Here is a 25352-nt window from a genome sequence, read left to right as displayed (position 1 = left end):
AAAAAGGAAATACCCACTCTTGAAAAAATATTTATCGAGATAAGCCAAGATAACGATATTCCTTTGATATCCAGAAAACTTTTATGGAAAACTTTAAAAAGTATGAATTTTGCCTGGGAAAAGCACAATCGAAAGGCACTATTACTGGAAAGTGATGAAATTGTTTGCTGGAGACGAAAATATTTGACAACTATAAAGCAGTACCGCAGAGAGCAAAAGAAAATTTTTTATCTTGATGAGACGTGGATAAACGAAGGTTCTATAGTCAAAAAATGTGGCAAGATAAAAATATAACAAGTTCTCGCCAAGCTTTCATAGAAGGCCTTTCGACGGGTATTAAAGTGCCTTCGGGAAAAGGGAAGAGGCTTATAATTGCTCACATTGGAAGCGAAGACGGATTTTTAAAAGAAGGTTTGTTAAGCTTTGAGTCGTGCCGGACGGGAGATTATCATGAGGACATGAATTCGGATGTCTTCGAAGACTACTTCGGGGAAATGTTAAAATTTCTTTCAGCTGATTCGGTCGTGGTTATGGATAATGCAAGCTACCATTCAAGGCGCTTAGAGAAGGTACCAACTTCAGCTTGGAGAAAGCAAGAAATTATTAACTGGCTGTCAAATAAAGGTATTCAGTTTGAGACGAATTCAGTAAAGAAGGAACTACTAGCCATAGTAAAACAACATAAATCTCGCTTCATGAAATATGCCGTAGAAGATGTAGCAGAAAAGTATAAAGTAACTGTGCTGCGCCTACCGCCATATCATTGCGAATTAAATCCTATAGATCTTATATGGGCACAAGTTAAAGGATATGTTGCAAGGCACAATACCACATTTAAAATGAAAGATGTCAAGGTATTGTTTGATCAAGCCATTATGGAAATCACATCAGAAAACTGGCAAAAAGCAATCCAGCATGTTTTAAAAGAGGAAGATAAAATGTGGGAACTGGACAACTTGGTCGATCAGGTGGTTGACCCTATAATTATAACACCAGGGGATGATGACAGTTCTTCGGATGAAGACTATACTGATGTAGAATAATTTAATTGAATTGTAAATATACTGTAGCGGGATAAGCAATCTGGACAGAGACCAGTGTATCAGTGACAGTGACACTTTTGCTTAGGTTAGGGTTTAGAATTAAGGGTAGTCTGAATAATTATTTTCTCGGAAGGTTCTCGAAAATTGTACCTAGTAATCTCTAGAACATTCAATTAGGGTATAAATAGAGTGTTGTTAAACGTTAAGGGAAGTTCACAGTTTTAGTATTGTTCAAGTGTCAAATTGTAATAACGTATCCAGTAAAGTTCTTGTCGTTTTTGTGAATAAATTGATTTAAAGTCCCCACAAGTGTTTCAATACGTAAAGTTCGTTCGTGTGTGTTTGTGAGTATTTCCCGATTTCGGTTCGTACATATTTTATTGTTACATTTTATATTTTTTTAATAACACTGTTCTGCTGTATTAAATTTTTATTTCCTTTAATATAATTTTTATGAATGCATATTCTTTTGGCAATTATCCCACTAGCGCGCCTCTGGCTCAGTATTTATCCGTCGATAACAATGAACAAATCCCTTAAAACAGGGTGATACCTACCTGCTCTTTATGAAACGACATAATTTTGCAATGCGGACTAGGGAAGTTACAGAATTTATTGACGGATCACCCTGTAGCGCTTTTGAATACTTAATGAGATTTTATTACTCTACACTCTTTTGAAATAGACTATAATATTCAGAGACACAGCTGTATTTTTTGTGATTTTTTAAATATAATATTAATAATAACAACGCAATAATGCAAAAACATGGAGAGTCAAGAACTATTGCGCTTGATATTTCTAAGTCCTTTGTCGGATCATTTTTGTGTGTGGCTCTTCAGCTTACTGAAAGAAAGTTCCTGCAAGTGGCCGTCGATGAATAACTCTTGATCCATATTGCCTCAACCCTCTTTTTATTGTATATCAACGACTTATAGGAAAAACCCAAAAATCCAATATATTACTTTGCTGACGACAGCACACTTGTCTTGTCGTTTCATTTGAATTCCAGGACATCGGCTGCGGATGCACATTTTCACCAGTAGCAGGAAATTGCATATATTAATGAGGATCTATATGTAATTACTAGTTGAGGTTGAAGTAACCAGATTCAATTCGATACCACAAAAACCCAGACATTTATTTTCTCCAAAAAGATAAATGTCTCCGAAGTGGATTCAATAATGTCAGGTCAAAAAATTCCGCTTTCTGCTTCTATAAGTTTATATGGGGTTGAAAGGGACACCAAAATGTCTTGGCACAATCATGTCGCTGAAATTGAAAAGGCTGCTTTTCAAAAGCTTGGAACACTGTTCTGAACCAGAAAACTGTACACACCTCAGCACCTTTTGATGCTTTATGGAGTATATATCAGACGTTCTTTGGAGTATTGTTCTCATGTATGGAGCTCCGCCCCTAAGCATACCATGAAGCTGCTGGATTCCATCCAGACCAGACCAAGTTCATCTCAGTTCAATCAGGTTGGAACCCAGCTTCCTTACCCTTGTAGCTGACTTTTGTCAGAAAGACAAATGGGTTCACGACTAAGATATGGTGGCGGTATGAAAGTCCTCAGACATCAGTACCGCCCTCCAAGAAAGACCCCTACCTGGCTGGGGTGGGATGGATGAAAAATTTATTCATCCGTTAACGGGAGACATGAGGGCTTTATTCGACAGAGTGTCGGAAACTTCTACATCGGGAGGGATCGTCTAGAGCATAGTCTATAGCTTCCCTAACTAACGGATTTTCGTGAGTTTCCGCGCTATCAAAAACTCGCAGATTCCTCGACTGAATAGAATGTTGAATGGAAGGGAGCTGCAAATCTCTGCGGATGGCTTCATTTCGAATGAACCACGGAGTATTCACAATCATCCGTATTAGCTTATTTTGTAATGTTAGACGGAGCCGCTTATCCCCAGACGCCTAGAGCATACATGATGACAGGCTTGAACATCGTGTTGTAGATGGTAATTTTGTTTTTGAGGTTCATTTTTTATCTTCTATGGATCATAGGGTACAGACTAGCTAGCTGGCCCTCGATCCTTGATTTAACGTACATAATGTGCGCGTTCCAGGTGAGCCTAAGGTCTATTAGAAGACCGAGGTACTTTACCCTCGCTTGCCAGTCGATCTCCCTTCCAGAGATCCTCACTTTTCTGGCCGGAGAAGATATCTTTCTTCCCATGGTTATCGCCTGAGTATTTTCCGGGTTCACTCGGATCTTCCATTCAAGGTGCCAGCGCTCTAGCTCCCGACCCATGGAAGACCAGAGAAGAACCGTGTCGTCGGCGTATCTTCACACGCTCTGACCTCGGAAAGTCACTGGTGTAAAGTGAGTACAGCGTGGGCAAGAGCACGGCCCTCTGTGGCACTCCAGCGAGGATCTCTCTGTTGTCAGACAGAGAGCCCTCTACTCTAACCTGAAATGCTCTGTCTTTCAGAAAAAACTCAATCCACCGGATCAGGTTCCGAGGCAGGTCGAACGCAACTAGCTTATGCAGAAGACCCTCTTGCCATACACGGTCGAAGGCCTTCGAGATGTCTAAAAGAACGACATGAACTTTTCGACTGTGGTGGTCCATCCAGAAAAAAAGAGCCATCCATCTGATTGGAGACGCGAATATCACTTGCAACGTTAATGGTCTGGAACATCGAAGAAATGTTGAAGATTTGTGTCTCTTTTATAGATACTTTCACGGGAAGTGTTCCAGTGACTTGGCACATTTGAGTCCACCAAGAGCGGTACATATCAGAAATACGTGACTGACTGTAACTTCTCATCGTTTTGAGGTTCAACTCAGTACACCTCGAACTTCACTCTTCAAGAACTCTTTCACTTGGAGAACTGTGTTTATGTGGAATAAACTTCCTGAGAACGTTTTGCCGAATAGACTGTAGTGCTTCTGTTTTGCCCCTAAGAAAAGATGACGGATATGGATATATACGCGAATGCAGAGTTATATATGATATCTTTCCTTACTTTTGAGGTTGCTGACAAAAAACTTCATAATCACTTGTATCTTTAAGTCGACCCGTATGAGCATAATCTTAACAGGATTATAGTCAACCTGGTAACGTTCTCATATATCTTTGAGAAGGATGACTCTTTCGGGGATAACTTCCACGTGGTGTTGATACATGTGCTGACATTTTTCAGAGAACCTAATATTGGGTTCCTAGATACTCTACGAGCAAAGGCTGTGGTGAAAACTCGGAACTCCAATTTTGTGTCAATATTGGCAGACTCCTGAGTAAATGAATATTCGGATGAGCTATGTTGTTTGTATTCCTGACATTCTCTCGTATCTGTATATGTAGAGTAGGGAGCACTTAGGCCACATGTGACCCATTGTACATCCTCCCGAGGAGTTGTCCTTCTGGTCATCATCCTTTGGCAACCCTGAGGTGTCTCACGGTGGCCTCCGCGAAGGTTTTGGATGGTGCAGCGACATTACTGCAGCGACTTTCCTGCAGGGGCAGCCGATTCCTTGCCTTTATTCAAGGAGGAGCTCTTGGCGCCCGCCGAAGGGAGTGTCCTTGCTATTGGAGGTGGAGTGAGGGAGGAGGAGGGTGCACTTATAGTTGCTGCCACTCCTGCCTCCTTTGCTTTCTTTTTTTTCTGGCTAGGCGCCGCAAATGCTCTTACGTCTTGGCCTTTGTATTACATCACGTACATTACAGTTTCGAGAGGTATCCTTTATTGAAAGTGAAGAGTAAATGTCACCAACAGCTATACCTTGGCGAACGATATCAGTTCGTGAAGTATAATTTTTCAAAAAAACTAGCACATGGAATATCAAGCGTATTGAAGATTATCATCGTGAATACAGAGGACTGATCTATATAAATCATTAGATTTATATCCAAACCTTCTACCGACTACGTCGTTTTTAATCTTTGCTTTTTCATTATATTGTCAATTAACATATTATAAATAATCACATCCTAACGAATAACAATAACAAAATCCGAGGTTCCTGCAAATCCTCCCCTGAAACTCACCATCGAAGTAAGATCGTAATATTCAATCCGCTGAAAAACTGGAAACGTTTGCTGAACAGAACACACATTCTCGTACTTCATGAAGCTCGTTTCACCATACAATGTCATTTTATTGTCTAGGTTATCTCTGGCAGCCACCTAACTGTTTGTAGTTACCATTTATAACGTCTGAAATTACCTAATTAGCTCGTCCATTGTCTTCTAGCCCCTCTCAGGAGTCTAACTATGCACTGCAAGAGACAAAGAAGGACCGTTCATAACTAGAAATGTTTTATTCATCCCCCTAGCGATGTGAAACCTAGTTAACGACCTGTTCAGTTTTCTCATCAACGAGAGAAAGAACCTACGAATCTTGATAATACAGTTCTCATTGCAGAGACATGGACTTCAAGTGAATAATGGCACGTCTCTTTTCAGGCATCGGAGGATAATATTGAAAAGACGTTTTTTTGGAATATATTCTAGATGTCTTTGATTCTGAAGTTTTTTGATATCGATAACACAAAGTGAAGTGATAGACGCAATTTTCTGACTTTAATTAGTACTCGAATGACCCATAAATAGTCATCTCTCGGAGGAATTAGTCCAGTCATCACCTGGAGACGATTGTGGATACTAACAATAGAAACGTCGTGAAGTAACTTGACTTGGAATTTCTTAATTTTTTATTCAATTTTCATATATTTTCAGCTATTCTTTTTAATTTTTCACTTGTATTGGTTCTTTCAGGAATTTCAAATCATTTTAAATAATATTAGACAAAGGAAGTCCGAACTAATGAAATGCATCAAGAACCATTGTCAATCACCTTCAAGCAATTATATTGACTTATCCATTAATTTATTCACTTATTCTGTCTTGATTTCATTTCAAAATCTGAAGTGATCGTTTTCACTAATTTGACATTCTTTCTTTTTATTATGCTGTAATCAAATGAAAATTATATAAAACAATACTAACGGTCCACCGTATAACATAGATTGGACACTTAAGACAGGTACTTAACTATATACATATATAAAAAATGAAACAAACACATACAACTATCTATATATATAAACATATATACATATACATACACATATATACACACATACATAAAAGTAAATTCATCTTTAACTAGGATGAAAGAAATGCAGTGAAAGCAATAATCATGATAACAGTGTATCCCGTTCTAAGAATTTTTCTACGCTATAATATTTCTTATTAGTAAATAGCTCCTTAATTTGGTTTTTTAATGTTATAATTTGAATAATATTATGACATTATATGCAAGTAATTCCATGAATGTCGATGTTTTATGTTTTGGGATAGTTAATAAATTTCTATTTCGTGTTGCATAGTTATGAACTATTGATTCATCTCTCAGATTGGGTACATTATTTTTCACATGGAGCAGAGCTTTATATATATATATATATATATATATATATATATATATATATATATATATATATATATATATATATATATATATATAGATACACGGTAACGTTAGCATCTTGTTCTTGCAGAAAGCAGGTCTACAGCTATCCCTGGGTGCAATATTGAAGATAGTTCTAATTATTCTTTTTTGAACAATAAAAACACGTTTTGCCCCCACAGAAGAACCCCACATTAATATATTTTGAGCCATATGTGAGTACGCCAATTAAACAGTCCTGATACCATCCAAACAAAGCACGTCTTTGATCTGTCGTATTGCAAATAACGCTTGATTCAATTTTTAGCAGACGTGATCGATATGGGGCTTCCAAGACAAGGTTTTATCTATAAACATACCAAGGAGTTTGGCTGTTTCCGAGAGTTGGATGTTGTTGAGTTTCACTGTTTTCCTTAACGTAAAGCTTGAATGTACTGTTTTACTTTCATTCAATTTTAGTTGATTTCTATCACACCAAGAAATCATGTCATCCATGACTGAATTAATGTTGTTTTCTAGCTCCTCCACAGTATTTCCGGAAACTGTTATGGTAGGAATAATAGGATAATAAAACCTTGTTTTATATACTTCGGAAGATCATTAATATAGATAGAGAAAAGCAGTGAGCCTAAAATGGGCCCCTGTGGTACCCCAAGGATAATATCTTGAATAACAGATACTGCATTATTCACAGTCATTACCATGCATCAACGCTGGCATTCCTCAATGATCCATATTACCTCCAATCCTCTTTTTATTGTATATCAACGACTTATTGAAAAAAAAAAACAAGAATCCAATATATTGCTTTGCTGACGACAGAACACTTCTCGTCTCGTCATTTCATTCGGATTCCAGGATAAATACTGCGGCTGCATATCTTCACCGGCAGCAGGATGTTGCATATGTCAGTGAGGATCTAGAAATAGTTTCGAATTGGGGTGAAAGTAACCAAGTTCAATTCAATGCCACAAAAACCCAGACATCGGATATAATGTCAGGTTAGGCAATTCCGCTTTCTGCTTCGACAAGTTTGTTGAAATTTGAAAATTGGACACCAATATGTCTTGGCACAATCATGTTGGTGGAATTGCAAAGGCTGCTTCTAAAAATACTGTTCCGAACCAGAAAATGGTACAAACCTCAGCAGTTTTTTTTAATGCTTTAAAAAGCTCAGATGAGACCTTCTTTGGAGTAGTGTATGGAGCTCCGCCCCTAAGCTGGAGCTGCTGGATTCCATTTAGAAACCTTGATAGTCTGGAACATCGAAGAAAGGTTGGGGGTTTGTTTCTCATTTCTAGATACTTTCATTATAGATACTGGCATATTACATATTATTTCACCACTACCTCAGCAATCTCCGGTATTGATCTGATGAAAAAATAATGAAATCGTTGAGCGTATTGTACATATACTTTAGGATTTGCTACGACCAACGATTTTATAATTTTTTCATTCGATCAATACCGTAGATTAGAGAGTGGTGTGATGACTGCTACCTAGGACCTTCCCAATTATTTTTTAGTATTTATTCCATTATCTACATCATTATTATCTTTGTTATTTTTCAATAAAAACGTTCAACATACTTTTTTTTACTTATTTTGTTGTGCATTTGATAATAAATTGTGACGAAATCCTAACTACTGGAAAGTTGAATGGAAGAACATGCGTTTTGAGTAGAGCAGATTTCTTCATCTAGTTTAAATTTTTTACGAATCCACAAATGAAGAAAAAACTTCTCCTGTAAATAGGTTAAAGGCATGTAAGACCTCCGTATTTCCTCTCCAACCTCAATAGTGGGGGAGAAAATGTGTTGCGAGCCTTTGGGTGTCATCCTTTTGATTGAGACCTACTCTATTATCTCGCGGTACACTGAGAAATACTTAAGGAACTAATGGGATAATGCGAATAGAACTTTGTTTTGTCAAGTCGGAATTGGAGTTATCGCTTGCGGCGAAGCAGAATTGAACTTCCAAATTAGAATCTGGAAAGCGTTAGAAACCAATTTGGGAACGTTATGTAGTAAATAAATGAGTCCGCGTGTGGTAATTTAGTCGCAAAATGGAAAATTTTAATCCAGTATTTAGTTACAATACTAAATAACGCATAGTTAGAAACTGACATTTCACGAATATGGAAAGGAATTTGTGTCTTGTTAAACAGAATCCACGAATTAAAAAAAAATGTTTCTCAAGCGAAACATGTTGAAACTGTCTCGTTAAATAATCACTATTGGAAATTGAATTTCGTTATCAGTAGAGTTCAACAGTAGAATCGAGTGCCAAATCAGTAGACCGCCCCTAAGCATACCCTGAAAGTGTTGGATTCCATCCAGAAAAGAGCCATCCGCCTGATTGGAGACAATTGCAACCTTGATAGTCTGGAACATCGAAGAAAGGTTAGAGATTTGTCTTTCTTCTATAGATATTTTCACGGAAAGTGTTCAAGTTACTTGGCACATTTGATTCCACCAAGAACGGTACATATCAGAAAAACGCGACGGACTGTGGCTGCTCATCGTTTTGGGGTTCAACTCAGTACACCTCGAACTTCACTGTTTAAGAACTCTTTCATTCATAGAACTGCGTTTATGTGGAATGAACTTCCTGATAACGTTTTTCCAAACGAATTTAATCTCCAGTGATTCAAATCCAACGTGAATCACTACTTTCGCACAGGCACCGCTCTTAGAGCGCCTTAAGGATTTTCCTGTAGTGCGTGTGTCCTTGAAAGAAAGACCTGGCAACAGTGAGCACATCACTACTCTCGTGCGATTTTTTCCTCATCTGCAGTGAGTGCACTGATACGCAATGTTCGCAAGTCTTATTGAATTACGACTTTCTTGCGAAAAATTTTATCTTTTCTCGAGCGGCATTATAAATACACTCTGATGATTCATAGTGAACAGGCTGAGTGGTAAACCAAAGTCAACACAAAATTCGAACATCTACATAAATCCTGAAACTCTTAATGAATTTTATTGCACCATTGCACAAATATCAACATCAACCCTAGAACCTCAATCAGATCCCATCCAATAATTTTCACTTTACGGATACAGACTTATCAGAATTGAAAGTAATACTTTGGGACATGAAAAACAAAAATTCTACTAGCGTTGATGGAATTTCTGTAAAACTTCTACTGAACCTTCCAGATGTTGCTCTAGATTCACTGGCCAGAGCTATCAATATATCGTTTGCACTTGTAAAATTTCCCACAAGTCTCAAAACAGCTTTTGTATTTTCACTATTCAAAGGTGGCGATTCAGAAGATCCAAGCAATTACAGGCTTGTCTAGCCCTTAGCGGTGCCATCAGTTCCACACCGTCAGCGACCATGGAGATCCTTCCAGATCTACATCCTCTCCACATTTTTCTGGAGAGAGAGGCTAGATGGACTGCATATAGACTTGTGCACATTGCCAATTGCATGTATCAATTTAACGTAGAGTGCAACAGACTTTTGGTTGATACTGGAAATCACAGCATTTTGGAAATGACTTCTGACATCATGCCTACAACTGTCAACTACGAACTGTCTTATAAAGTACTGTTTCCGAGTAGAGAGGACTGGTTCCTCCGGAAGAAAGAAATATTGAGAACAGATAGTTGTTGGTTCACAGATGTATCAAAAACACCTTCAGGTTCTGGTGCAGGTGTTTTCAGTCGCAGAGTCAGGACAGAGATATCAACCTGCCTAGGAACCTATGCGACTGTATTACAAGCGAAAATTTACTCTATTGAATTGTGTGCGGAAAGATTGGAAAAATCCAACCTCATACACAAGTCAATCAAAATATTCTCGGACAGTCAAGCGGCGTTGGACGCTGCTGGCTCCTATCGAGCAATGTCTAAATTCAGTGTCATTGCTTTTCGAGTTTGAAACACGTGGATTTTTGGAATTTCTTCCTGACGTTTCGCTGGCGCCAGTGGCTAGCTTCTTCAGAGGTTTAACCATCATGGCTTGGTGTCCGATGACTACCTTTTAGGCTTCGTAAAGCGTATTTAAGCCTTGTCAGGTAATCAGTTGTATTTGTACCTGTATTTGTATCTGTACTTGTACCTGCACTTGTACCTGTACTCGTACCTGCACTTGACCCTGGAACATTAGCAATCTTGCTGCCGGTTGTCCTGTTCGATATTCTAGAATTCCTCAAAATGGGGTTCCATATTCGATTGAGGTTCACCGCTTATTCTTTTCGGTTGAAATTCTCCGTGTGTTTGTGGATCTCTATTGCCTCCCGTACCAGTCTATGGTACGGCTATGGCTATGGTATCCCTGGTTGGGGGCAATTAGTTCTGCCATAGCTGACTTGTCCGTTTGGCCAAGTCTGCAGTTCTTTTTATGCTTTTTTAGTCTTGTACCCATGGATCGTGGTGGTTCCGATATATACCTTTCCACAAGTGCACGGTATGCGATAGACCTGCGCTGTTGATAATGGGTCTCGTTTGTCTTTAGCCGACCTGAGGCTATGTTGTATTTTCCTCGTCGATTTGAAGACTGTTTCGATGTCGTGTTTGCTCAATAGTTTTCCAATTTTGTGACCAATTCCTTGACCCTAGGGATAAACGGTAGATTTGCGCATGCAACCATCTGATCCATTTTGGGACAGAATCAGGTTTTTCTAGAGCTCACCATACAAACTAATCAGCTTCGTTAGGAAGTTGGGTTTAATTGGTCGAGTTTGAATAGGTGTGAGCCACAATAAACCCTTGCGGGTTACGGTGGTGGGCCGAATATACCCGTTGAATGTAGTGCGTTAGTCAGTTGCTGTTTGAAATATTACTAAAATATATCCAAAAGAAAAGTCACGTGCTTCTGGAATCTAAGGTCACAGTCTAGCCAGAATCCCAGATTTTTCTTGTATTTTTATATCGATAATGTATCACACACAAGCCTTATGTTTATCAACCCTTCAATTATGATTTGTTACTTACCTACTATCCAACCTGAGCTTGTATTTGGATTTTGCAAGACTATGATTAACCTTCTAGTTATTTGTTGACAGATATTTCAATACGTAATACCTTTGAATGAAGTGTTTTATTTTTTCATACGCACTCCTTTGATTAAAATCTGTTTACGTAAATGAAATTACATTCCACTTGAATAAACTGTAACGTACTTATTGAAGAGGGTGTTTGTGCTAGAGATATTTATCATCTTCATGACAACTGATTTTATCAAACTATACATATAATGGAAACATTGCTCATAATCGACAAAAATATTTTGAGACATCACCAAAATGGAAGGTGTGCAATATTTTTTTATATGCTGTTTACTATTGTTCAGTGAAAGGTAAGTTTTATTGTTTCCATAATAGTAAACTCTCTATTGAATAGTATTTTTCACAAATCCCGCTGTCTTAATGTTTGCCCATCAGAGATATCAATCAGAAATTATGAAGATGTTAGGATCATCGATTCTCGCAATCATTGATTTTGAAAAAAAAGAGACTCCAATTTCTCAGTTTTTTTTTCTAAAATCTCCTGCATGTAATATGTTCATAATACCAGGAGATATTGGAATGATTTACAGACAACTTTGAAACATTTTAATGCTTGCTATGAAAACAATATCTACCAATATTCAAATAATGAACAGTTTGATAATAAATGAAATAATAAATATTAGTTACATAACAAAAAAATGAATGAATGGAAAACCCACTGAAACCAATAAAAAAATTAATCCAATAAAAACTACACTGACTGTGAAAGTGAAAAATTACATCAATATTCAATTGATTATCATTGATTATTATCATGAATGAGAAACGTAAGAAAATTCTGCATGGAAATTTTATGTCTCTTCAATTTTATCTGGGTTCGTTCAGATAACGAAACAAATATCGTAATAGATACATCATTCAAATGATATGAAACAACTTTTTGAAACAACAAGATATTTACAGACAGCAAGATTACTTATACAGAGTATTTCCTAATAATGTTACGAAACGTCGGAGATTAATTCGTTAGGTCGTAAAAAAATCTAACCAAAAACTATAACAACGCCTGAAATAGAAGAAGCTATACTTGATGCCAAATAGTACCAGGAAGAATGCACAGCAGCTGAAAGTCAGCCCAAAAACCGTATGAACATTTCTAAAAAGGAACCTCCTATACTCATATCTCATACAGTGGATCCAAGCTCTACTGCCTCGGGATTTTCACCCATGATTAATACTTTGTAGGTGGTTGAAGAAGAAGTGCTGGTACTTATAAGAGGTTTATGCACGACGGGGCTCCAGCTCATTTTAGTATTCTTGCTCGTCAGCATGTCGACATCACCTACCCCAATCGCTGGATTGGACATGCGGGACCTCATTGGCCAGGTCGCAGTCCTGATATGACTCCTCTAGACTTCCATTGATGAGGTCATCAGGCTCTAGTTTATTAAACTCCTGTACTATATTGCAATGTCATAAGGAATACTCCAGGTATTTTTGAAAGTGTCAGACAATCAATGACGAATCGATTACAGTCGTGTATTTTATGAGAAGGTGGGCATTTTGCTCATTACCTATATTCTTTTGGTTTTTATTTTATGTTGTCCATGGATAGTTTAAAATGATTTTTTTTTCTAGAAAACGAAGCTGGATATGAAGAAAACACAAGAGACGAAAAAGTTGTATTTTCAGTTTCTTAATCTAATCTTAATCTCTGAGATGCGACTGGACCTGATAATTTCAATCTAGTTCGGAATAAATGAGCACCTTAATAATCCAAATAACTTCAGCAAATTTCAATCAAATCGGTGTAAGGATATTTATGATACAGTGTGACCCATTTAAAATGGAACCACCCCTGTAGAATGTGCATTTTTCAATCAATCTCAATTTTTTTTTTATTGAAATATTAAGCATGAAAAACTGTATCTTGACACTAACTTTCACAATTTTAGTTTCATTTCCAAGGCACTCTATGTTTTTTTTTGTTTGTCAAAAACGGCAAAAGTTTATTAGGCAATCTTTGTTTTCAAATTTGACTACACCACTGGATTCGTAGTCGTTATAAATCAAATCTGTCAAATTTTCATTAAAAAATATTTGTTAACAACGAAGTTACAACAACTTCAATTTTGGAAACAAAGTATTTGTTTGTAATTTTTATTCAGATTATAGACATATTTGAGATCTGACAACACTGTCATCACCAAGTAGAACACCAGTGAATTACTCAGTGAAAATCCGAAGTCAACAGCTCAATGCGTTCTACAGTTATAACTCCTGAAAATATGGTAATGTGAGAGATTTGTGGTTCAAGCGTTTTGTAATAAAAATCTGACTACGCCACTGGATTTGTGGATAATATTCCCTTAAAATCATTCATTTGAGTGTAGGTTACGAGAAGTGAAAATTAAAATAAAAATTGAATAATTGAATAACAGAAAATTAAAAGTTCATTTTCAAGTTACGCAGTAGTAGACCAAGTTCAGAATCTCATGTCATGGGATCTCCCAATTGCGCTTTTACCAAATCTTGATAGAATCTTGAAGTATTAATGGTCATACTTGTAAGCTTTTTGGGAGTTTCCCAATAATAAATAATAGTACTTTTGTAACAGCGCACCTGGAAAATCACATTTTATGAGATTCTGAACTTACTCTACCTTCTTCTATAGCTGATGAAAACAAAATGTATACAAACAAGTTTCAAAGTATTTATTCAACAATTAATTGCCATTAAGAAAAAACTGATACTAAAATAAACATTGATTTAAAACTAAACATTCAAATTTTTGTGGCTTCTACCAAACCTCCATTAAGTTCAATACATTTATCGTATCTCTTCCGAATATTGTTTACACTATTTCTTATTTGTTGAACTGTAATTTCGGCACAAGCTTGTCGTATCCTTTGCATGAGTTCAGCTCGATTCGTTGGTCTTGTTCTGTATACTTTTTGTGTCAGAATACCCCACAGAAAAAAGTCTAATATTGTTAGATCAGGCGATCTAGGTGGCCATTCAATTAAGTCACTACCTCGTCCTATCCAATGATTTGGAAACTGGTTATTTAGCCACTCTTTATCAATCCTCGAATTGTGCACGGAACAGCCGTCGAGCTGAAAATATAAATTTACTTGTTCCGCAAGAGGCATTTCATCTATTTCGTCCGATAATTGGTTATTTAGAAATTCCAAAAAATTTTGCCCGTTTATGTTTCCATCAAAAAAATATGGACCTATTATTCTATTTTGTACTATACCACACCAAACGTTAACTTTTTCGGAATATTGACTTTTACAATGTATGATCCAGTGCGGATTTTCCGTAGCCCAATACCGAGCATTTTGCCATGAAACTACCCCATTGGTGCTGAAAGAAGCGTCATCACTAAACATTATGCAGTTTAAAAAATTTCTTGTATTCAGGTACTCGCCTTGTGCCCACAAACAAAATTCCATACGTTTCACTTCATCACCTGCCTTTAAAGAGTGAAGAAATTTAGGTTTAAATGCTCTCATTTTGTTTTGTTTAAGACATCGTCGAATAGTCTCTCTCGGTAAGTTTAAATCCAAACTGGCGACTCGTAAACTTCTGTTTGGGTGGTTTTTAAAATAATCTAAAACAGCACCTTCGTTTAAATTTCTTCTTCGGTGATTATTTTTTAAAATATGTTTGCTGACTGCACCGGTTTCTTAAATGTTTTGTTAATTTTACTGACGGTGCTTCTGTCAATGGGAAGTCGATTTGGATGTCTGTGATTAAATATCCTAGCTGCTTCTCTTTCACTATGATAATTGTCCCCAGAAATTCTCACAATTTCAATTCTTTCTTCTAATGATAATTGCAAAGCCATTATTAAATGCACGTAACTAACAACTATTATTTTATTTATGATTAACTGTCAAAATCACAGCCTACTGTTGATTTATTATAAAACCTTTGCATAATGAGTTCAGCTTCCTCAAATTATTGATATCTCCTCTAAAAGATTGTTTTAGCTGAGTTATGAAGAATTTACAGGGAACAATTTTTGTCCTGCTCTCTGTTTTATTATTGAATAAATGATTTCCATGCTTTAAATCAATTTGATTTTAGCGGCTATGCGGAAGAATGTACTAAGTACTGCATAACTTGAAAATGAATTTTTAATTTTCTGTTATTCTAGAATACACTTCTCGTAACCTACACTCAAATGAATGATTTTAAGGGAATATTATCCACAAATCCAGTGGCGTAGTCAGATTTTTATTACAAAACGCTTGCACCACAAATCTCTCACATTACCATATTTTCAGGAGTTATAACTGTAGAACGCATTGAGCTGTTGACTTCGGATTTTCACTGAGTAATTCACTGGTGTTCTACTTGGTGATGACAGTGTTGTCAGATCTCAAATATGTCTATAATCTGAATGAAAATTTCAAACAAATACTTTGTTTCCAAAATTGAAGTTGTTGTAACTTCGTTGTTAACAAATATTTTTTAATGAAAATTTGACAGATTTGATTTATAACGATTACGAATCCAGTGGTGTAGTCAAATTTGAAAACAAAAATTGCCTAATAAACTTTTGCCGTTTTTGACAAACAAAAAAAACCATAGAGTGCCTTGGAAATTAAACTAAAATTGTGAAAGTTAGTGTCAAGATACAGTTTTTCATGCTTAATATTTCAATAAAAAAAAATTGAGATTGATTGAAAAATGCACATTCTACAGGGGTGGTTCCATTTTAAATGGGTCACACTGTATTCAATAAATCCTTTTTTTCACTTTAACGCCCTGTATGTCATAAACGAAGCAACTCCGGACATATGTTCATAAGAACTTTTTTCTTGTAACGACCTAACGAATCACCCTCTGAAATTTGGTACCGTAGTTAGGAAACACCCGTATTCTGTATTGTCATCATCAAAAAAATACGTCGCAGAGCATTTCTATCCACTGAAATAAAACACTTTGATAATTTGCCAAAGCAAACTTCTGAAACATTTGCTTCATTCGTTACAGTCTCATGCAATGTCATATACAGACTGAGAACTGGAATACGGGTAAATTTGAAAATGTACTCATTAAATACACAGTTTTGCAGATGACGAGTTGAATACTCGAAGATTCCCTGAAAATTTCAAATTTGGTGTAGCGACCGCGTCTTATCAAGTAGAAGGTAAATATACTATTAATTTCATCACATACAACACTACTCTCGATATTTTCAGGAGGATGGAACGCGAGCGATAAAAGTCCAAATATTTGGGATTACGCACTGCATAAAAATCCAGATCTAGTAGTAAACAGAGATAATGGAGATGTTGCTTGCGATTCCTATCATAAATATAAAGAAGATGTTGCTCTCCTGAAAGACCTCGGTGTAGACTTCTACAGGTTTTCTCTCTCGTGGTCAAGGATATTGCCAAACGGTAAATTAAAAACTTCCAGTAAAGTTTTCAGTTCCCTTCTATTTTATGAAACATTAGAAACCTGTACGAAAATGGTCACGTAATCAATTCTAAATGAGTGTAATTGTGAATCCAGCCTTTCATGAATGTGTACATTATCGTTTTCATGAGGCTATTATGTGAATTTGATTTTCTTCTAGCGAAATTAGAAGGCTAGAACTGATAAGCAAGCACACACTGAACACACTGTGCGATAGAGCGCTGGATGGGCTCAAATTAATAGAAACATGGTGTAAGGAACAATCCCAAGGAGACTGAGATGGTGCTTTTCACCAGGAAAAGAAGTTAATCGGGCTTTAAACCTCCCGAAATCTTCAAAAGCAAACTTAACTTCTCTGATGCGGTGAAATACCTTGGTACTATCCTCAACAGGAAGCTAACATGGAATTCACACCTACAGAGTAGAGCACATGGGGTCTTTCACCCCGCGTGGTCACCTGGATCTGCACTGCAATAATAAGACCTATGTTAACGTACGGAGCCATTGCATGGGGACCAAAATTTCTACAAGCAGCAGCCATCCAAAAATTATATCAAATTCAGCGATTGGCTTGTTTACACATCACAGGAGCCATGAGAACAACACCAACCGCGACAATGGAATTAATTACTGGTCTGACCTCTTTGGACCTGTACGTTAAGGACCATGTAGAAGTAGAAATGGGTCAATTGAGGCTGAGCCTATGGTGAGAAGCGCTTACTACGCAACCTCTGCTGCAGACAACCAGGGATGCAATTGAACCCAGGTTTGTGTTTCATAAACCCTACAAAATACAAATGAAACAGAACACAGAGCTAGATGCTACAAATGCGATACGCATATATACAGGAGTCTCAAAAACCAAAGGATGCTCAGGATGTGGAGTTTACTCCAGATTAAGGATTAAGTGGGGAATGGGCTGGTATCTCAATCGCCACAAAAGGAATAACCGGGAAAGGAATTTCTGGCAAAAACATAACAATCTGCACTGATAGCAAACAAGCCCTATTAGCCTTGAACAGACAACGTGTTACCTCACGGCTAGTACTAGAGTGCCACCAAGATTTAGCCAAAGCCACGGTAGATAATAACATTATCCTGAGAAGTAAAGGTAATCGCATTGCCGACTCTTTACCCAAGGAAGCGGCTCGACTACGAATTTAAGGACTCAGTGGCACCTACGGCCTGATGACTCCGACAATTGCGGAACTAACCAAACGCCACACCCATGCTCAATCCATAAAGAGATGGGATGAGATTAAATGATGCAATTTTGCCAGGATCACCCTTGGCTCCCTGGAAAGCTGGCGCCGAAAAAATATCTGGCGATGACCAAGTAAAATTTATGCTTAACAGAAACATTTCTGACTGGCCACTGTCAACTGAGGAAACACCTCCACAATATGGGGCTAGTGGACACACATCTATGTAGGATGTGTGAACAGGAAAATGAAACTCTCAGGCATGTCCTATGCGAATGTCCGGAGTTATCGTCAATAAGAGAGTGTGTGTTCGGCGAGTCTTGGCCTACATCTGTTGATATAAAGGAGATATCTCCCAGAGACCTGTCCACCTTCCTGAAAAGGACAGGATGGACGATGACCTAGGAGGACAACACCTTGGGAGGATGTACAATGGGTCACATGTGGCCTAAGTCCTGTAGGCCTACACTCACCATCCCTACTCTAGAGATGATAAGAAATCAGTAATCACTCATTATTAAACGAGCCTTTATTCTCTATTTTCTTCTAGGAATCGATGATAAAATAAGTGTCGATGGTGTGAACTACTACAAGAATCTAATCGCAGAGCTGCGAAATAATAACATCGAACCCTTGATAACGATCTACCACTGGGATCTTCCACAGATACTACAAGATGCTGGGGGTTGGACAAATGATAATATCGTCGATTGGTTTGTGGCATACGCCAACGTTTGCTTTAAAGAATTTGGAAACGACAATAAAAATTGGTTAGTATTCAATGAACCTAAACAAACATGTCAAATGGGTTACGGTACAGCTGAACATGCACCCTTCATCAACTCTTCCGGCGTAGGAGAATATATCTGCGCTCATAACTTGTTGAAAGCGTACGCGAAAACATGGCACTTGTACAATGCAGTTTATAGGAACGTACAGGGAGGTGAGTTAAATAATCCTTTTTTTAGATACGCTGCTGCTGCAGCTTTCATTAGTATCTCTTTTACATAATACATGACATGATACACGGAAGTAGTGGACTGGTACCTCTTTCACCCAAAACACCCAAAACAAACCCTCCTCCCTTACACTGCTGCTGGTGTGTGGGAGTAGAGTTTGATGGAATAGAATACCTGCAGAAATGCAATTGAATTAACATGGAACGCAACAAATTTATTTGTAAAGTCGATTTTTGATTATTCTTTTTATCCAAAGTCGAACTTCATCTTAGTTATCAATACACATTAAAATAAGCTTGAAAACTCGAGTATGTATTTTTAAATGTTCACTGTCTTTATGACACTGTATTTTTCATTGCATTGATGTGAAGAGCAAGCATATGGAATATAAGAAATTTAATCTTACAAGTGTGATGTTGCCTGCGGAGACAAGAGCGTGGATCGTATCTTGACACTTTATACAGGCTCAATACTGGTTACCAAAACCAAGTCCTTAATTGGGCGCCATCTACAGAAGTTTATAGAAATAGGGTACCCTTTTCAACACTTGTTACTGTAAGGATCAATGTTGCTACAGAGGGATCTGAGACATTTCCAGACTACCAATAAAACAAGGAAAACGGTTCAATGTAGAAATTCAATGTATGATATTTTTGTATATAACAAGACAGATTCTTGAATGATGGAATCAGTATTTCGGTGGTTGAAGAATGAGTTCTTGTATCATGATGGCCTCTAGAGGAATGTTTAACAAATACAAATTCTTACTCAAGGGTTTAATGCATTAAACCTTAAAAACCCGGATGGAATTCCTATTTTCTGAAACCATCAAAGAAAATCCAAATGATTGACTAGTGATCTCCCACTCCGACTACTCTGTTGCGGATGACCCAGGATTCCGACAGGCTCCAGCAGCCAACCCCGAACAAGTCTTCAACGTTTTACCCAAATCTCACAATTTGTAGTACTTATAACAAACGATTTTGGTTTTATATTTCTTTCAAAAGCTTTTAACTATGGTATAGTTCACTCTTCTAAAAATTTATCCTAACTTGGTTCTCAGCCTATATTAAATTTGTGCTTTATTTCAACTCAACATAGAAATTTCACACCTGCAGGTCGCGTGGGTATAACCATTGACTCTTCATGGTTCGAACCTGCCACAGAGAGCCGTGAAGACATAGAAGCAGCAGAAAGAGGGTTGCATTTCACGGTAAGTTCTTTCAGAGTATTATAGGATTAGCTCATACATAAAATGCAATAACAAGTTATGATAGAAGTTCAGATTGATAAATCATTATCAGTAGATTAATAAATGAAACAGATAGTCACAAGTTCGATATATTCTCTCTAAATCATCTAAAAGAACAATTCGTTCAGGCCATTCTCAACACCCTACACAGTAGGTTAATGGACTGACACCTATCAGAAAACAACTACTCCCCTGGCTAATACCACTAAGGGCGTTGAGGTTATTCCTGAATATGCAGTTGGCGATACAACTGCCGTGAAAATACGTGAAAAATATTCGCTTTAAATTGAAAGTTAGGATCTTACATTGAATATTATTTACTATAAATTCAACAGAGTTATTGAATTGTTAATTTTGAAACCGTCATTTTGTATAGATGAATTTCAGTCCATAGTTACTGTGAACTCATAATATTTACGAACTGAAATTCAAATTTTCGCGCAATTTTAATTTTCAAACTTTTTCTAGATTTGCTCGAACTAGTGTCAGTGTATTTGAGAAACCGTTTCATGGAAAACACTATTTTTGAAGATCCTGGACCATGCACGATGGCTTTCGAAAGCCATTTATCGCTTGAAAATGTTTCTGTTCCAGAAACAATTTTCTCTTAACAAAGTAGAAAGCTAAAGACTCTGTCATATCTGTAATTTTATGATATTATTGTTTGTATAGTCATGGTATTGTGCCCCTTTGCCAATTCAAACTCCGCGACTAGATTTAGAATTAAAAAAAAACATGATTAACAATTTTGATAGAATTTCGCGTCGTGAATGATACTGCTGAACGAAGAGGAACAGAAACAATACTAATTGCTAGTTGTAGCAATGCATAGAAAGCGATTTCCGAATACTAATAAGCAAACATTATTGTAACCACCAACTCAAAAATGAAAGTAATTCTGATGATTTATACTCGTACACTGAAGTTCAAATTCACAAAATAGAAATTATACCTACCTCTCAACTTGCGTTCGCCTCGCCCGTACACACTTTTCTTAACGCTCTTGTCAGGCACTCACCAGCTTACTCTTGCTTGGTACCAGAACAACTGGAGAGGGAACTGAAATACCTTGAAGGGACCTCGAGATCGAATGGATACAGTCCCTCCGAGATCAGAAAAGCCATGAAACCGAAGAGCACCACGGTTCAATAAGCGAAAAAGGATCAGATGGTTGCACGCTCATATCTACCAGGGTCACTGGCAGAATTGGAAAACTACTGGATAAACACGACAACGAAACAATCTTCAAACCCACGAGGAAGATACAACAAAGCCTCAGGTCGGCTAAAGACAAAAGAGACCCATTATCAGCAGCAGGGGTCTATCGCATACTGTGCACTTGTGGGAAGGTATATATCGGAACCACCAAACGATCCATGGGAACAAGACTGAAAGAGCATAAGAAGAACAGCAGACTAGGCCAAACGGACAAGTCAGCTGTGGCAGAACACGCACTTAGTGAAGGAGACCACATAATAGTGTTTAAAAACACAAAACTAATTGCCCCCAACCAGGGATACCATAGCCGACTGGTACGGGAGGCAATAGATATCCACAAACACACGGAGAATTTCAACAGAAAAGAAGAAGCGGTGAACCTCAATCGAATATGGAATCCCATTTTAAGGAATTCGAGAATAACGAACAGAATGACGACAGGCGGCAAGATTGTTAATGTTCGAGGTTCAAGTATAGGTACAAGTACAGGTACAACTACAGGTACAACTACAGGTACAACTACAGGTACGAGTACAGGTATAAATACAACTGATTACCTGTCAAGGCATAAATGCCCTTTACGAAGCCAAAAAGTTTGTCATCGGACAGCAAGCCAAGATGGTTAAACCTCTGAAGAAGCTAGCGACTCGCGCAAGCGAAACGTCAGGAAGAAATTACAAAAACCCACGGCTTTCAAACTCGAAAAATAGTGACACCAGAAAAATGCCATCCATCTGATTGGAGTCGAGAACATCACTTGGATCACTGGAATCTCCCTCCTGCCTCAATCTTCACCAACTTATACCTACCTCTCAACTTGCGTTCACCTCCCCGTACACACTTTTCTTAACGCTCTTGTCAGGCACTACAGCTTACTCCCCAAGTCAAGCGCTCGTAAAAAAGTTTTACTTCAACGTTCGCCTCACTAGATCACACTTTTCGTAACTCTCTTGTCAGGCACTCACCAGCTTACCATCCAAGTCAAGCGCGCGTAAAAAAGCTTCATTTAAAAAAAAAATAAGTTTAGTGATATCGAATGAATAACGGAAAAGCAAAATCCGACTTGTGAAAAAACGAATTATTATCACTTGAAATGACAAATGATTTTGATGACGTGCTAGGAATTGCACGTTAAAACGTTAGACCTCGATAATTCATACTTAGGGTTGTCGTTGGTGAAGGGGGGTCGGTCAGCTGGTTACCAATTTAATAGGTTTTACAATTATTCTTCAAAAATATCAAGAGGCATCACAAATACCAACAAAACAGTTATAGTAATGAAAAAGAGTATTATTCTCAATGATCTGTTTACGATTTTCAGTTCGGATTGTACGCCAACCCAATATTGAATAGAGACTATCCCGCAGTGATGAAATCGCTTATAGCAAAGCGCAGTAGCGAAGAAGGTTTGGAAAAGTCACGTCTTCCAGCGTTCACCGAGGAAGAAATAGAATACATTAGTGGATCCTACGATTTTCTTGGCGTGAATACTTATACTTCGAATATGGCCAAGGCGGAAAATAATCCAGATCCAAGCCCAGGGTCCCATCAAGATGCTGAGATTGCTACCTGGCAGCCAGACGAGTGGGAAAGGACAAATTCAAGTTGGTTAAAAGTGAGTAAAAGCTTTTGATATTCTAGGTATGTTGGAAAATTTAAGTTTGAGAAGAAAAAATACTATGTATTTCTTGCAATGCTTGTGGCTGGTCGTCACCCCAGATGTGACAATTTCGCTTGTTAACGTATCCATTTAACTAGAAATGAGCCTCGTCGCTGAACACAATTTTTCGATAAAAATGTGGATCTTCCTCCAACTTTGCCAGCGGCTATTCACCAAATGTTAGACGTTGGCTTCAATTTACGCACCAGCTGTATCTCATAAGGTTTTACACACAAATCCTTTCCCAAAATTTTCCACGTAATTGAGTAACAGAGGCCCAATTGCTGCGAACGGCGGCGAATCGACCTTTCACGATCATCACGAACACTGGCGGATACAGCCGCAATATTTTCTTCGGACCTCACTATACGTATGCGTGTTAGTGGTTTGATGTCCAATAATGTAAACTGGGTTCGAAATTCAGTCACAAGCTTCTGAATAGCTCCCTCAGTAGGCCGACGGAACTGCCCACCGAGCATGAATTTTGATGATAAATTCAATAATTTGCAAGCGTTGTTCATTCGTAAGTCGATTCATGGTTCAATTATAGACCGAACTTTACAAGTTTGACAATGACACAAGACACGATTCACGCGTGATCTGTCAAAAACAGTATTGCCAAAAAGGTACCAGCAAAAAAATCACTCATTATTATTGTGTTTCATTCATCAGTTCTGCTGTCAATAAAATGTATTATTATCAATTCATTCAATCATGATTTTTCGTCTCTGTTCATGATTTCAAGTATCTCCGAGAATATTTTATTCCTTTTAAACTTCAGGTGACTCCTTGGGGAGCAAGAAAACTTTTGAATTGGATCAAAAATACTTATGGAAATCCCGAAATTATAATAACAGAAAATGGACTTTCTGATGACGACTCGACCTTGGAGGACGATAACAGAATTCGATTCTACCAGGTAACAATTGATTTCGTGATGAAACGTTTATAACCATGAACTTGAGGAAAATGATCGAAAAGATTTAAATATATGTGCGAACCATTGATTGGTTAACAAAAAGTCTCACTTCAATCGGTTTCATAGTAACAAATGTCAAGAGACTTTTTCTAAGAGAACCAACCATTTTAATTTTTTTGAGATTTGTTACACTTATTATGGTTATGCATTTGAAATGTTTTTCAAAATGTAAATTTTGTAATTTATTTGAAATACTTTTCTGAAATATTTGTTGAATGCAAAATGGCCTTGTTGAAATTTTCAATTAACGTTTTCCACTCTTTGAAAAACCTATTTGAAAAATCATATTTTGAATTTCGTATTTATATACTTCTTATTAAAAACCATTTTATATTTTTGCATTTTGCATTTAATTACTTTCGATAAATTAATCTGCACATCTGTAATTATATGTACCAAAATTTTTCAGTCCTATTTGAGTAATATTCATGATGCAATGGAGTTAGATGGGGTCAACGTAACTGGTTACACAGCATGGAGTTTTATGGATAATTTCGAATGGACTAAGGGATATTCGTAAGTAATTTTGATGTAAAATTTTTCCTAATTCAGCTTATAAAGTGAATTCAATTGAAAAAATATACCAGGCTTGACAACCAAAACATCATGCTAGTTGCTCTCATTGCTGAATAAGAAAGATTTCGTTGAAAAATGGAAGTTTCTCTACAACATTTTGAGGTCTTGATTACTATTAATATAAAAATACAGAACCAATTTCAATTTGAATTCTTTTCATTAATAAATTATACTTTTATATTTTTTAGTACCACTTATTAGTACCTACCAATTTGACTAATAGAAGCTTGAAATAGGTTTCTTGAATTCTTTTTAGTTCTTGCTTTTTTATTTTCAGGGAGAGATTTGGAATTTATCATGTGGACTTTAGTAGCCCAAACAGAACCAGGACCAAGAAGAAGTCAGCGACGTGGTACCAAAATTTAATCAAAACTAAATGTATTGTAGATGAATGTATACACTAAAAAGTGGATGTAAAACAACTTAATTGAGAAGGATTAAAAAATATAACCATTCTACTGTACACTAGAGTTCCAATGGTGGATTTCAAATAATAGATGATTGCTTCACTGCTTAAAGTATGAAATGAGTGAACATACTGTTTTGGTTGCCCCCACTACATACGCCACCGCATACTCGATTTTAGACATACATCCTATAAACCATTTGTACACTGAGAAAAACCCAAGAAATCAATAGT

The 25352-nt window shown here is 37.2% G+C and overlaps 2 protein-coding genes across 4 annotated transcripts in view; one reads left to right on the top strand and one right to left on the bottom strand.

Moving 5' to 3' along the window:
* The window catches only part of rg (A kinase anchor protein rugose), a 941222-nt gene that overhangs the window by 532055 nt on the left and 383815 nt on the right, over window positions 1–25352 (bottom strand). The gene's annotated exons all lie outside the window — the stretch shown is intronic.
* On the top strand, window positions 11629–25175 carry LOC111517481 (myrosinase 1). Its single transcript, XM_023173658.2, has 9 exons — window positions 11629–11777; window positions 16512–16594; window positions 16647–16847; window positions 18619–19011; window positions 20146–20240; window positions 22819–23112; window positions 23939–24076; window positions 24546–24652; window positions 24990–25175. The coding sequence occupies exons 1-9, from the start codon at window positions 11725–11727 to the stop codon at window positions 25114–25116; spliced, it is 1491 nt and encodes a 496-aa protein (XP_023029426.2). The 5' UTR covers window positions 11629–11724; the 3' UTR covers window positions 25117–25175.

The sequence above is a fragment of the Leptinotarsa decemlineata genome, unplaced genomic scaffold (genome assembly GCF_025532065.1).
Source record: "Leptinotarsa decemlineata unplaced genomic scaffold, Ldec_3_MD MMD2_tig00026336_RagTag_RagTag, whole genome shotgun sequence".
Taxonomy (NCBI): domain Eukaryota; kingdom Metazoa; phylum Arthropoda; class Insecta; order Coleoptera; family Chrysomelidae; genus Leptinotarsa; species Leptinotarsa decemlineata.
Note: the sequence above shows the minus strand (reverse complement) of the source record. Positions and strands in the feature narration are given on the sequence as shown.

Bases quoted from the DNA above. Each gene is read 5' to 3' on its own strand.
- LOC111517481 (XM_023173658.2), top strand. From the start codon at position 11,725: ATGGAAGGTGTGCAATATTTTTTTATATGCTGTTTACTATTGTTCAGT. The intron at 16,595-16,646 runs GTAAATATACTA...CGATATTTTCAG, and splicing joins CGCGTCTTATCAAGTAGAAG to GAGGATGGAACGCGAGCGAT. The intron at 20,241-22,818 runs GTAAGTTCTTTC...TACGATTTTCAG, and splicing joins AAAGAGGGTTGCATTTCACG to TTCGGATTGTACGCCAACCC.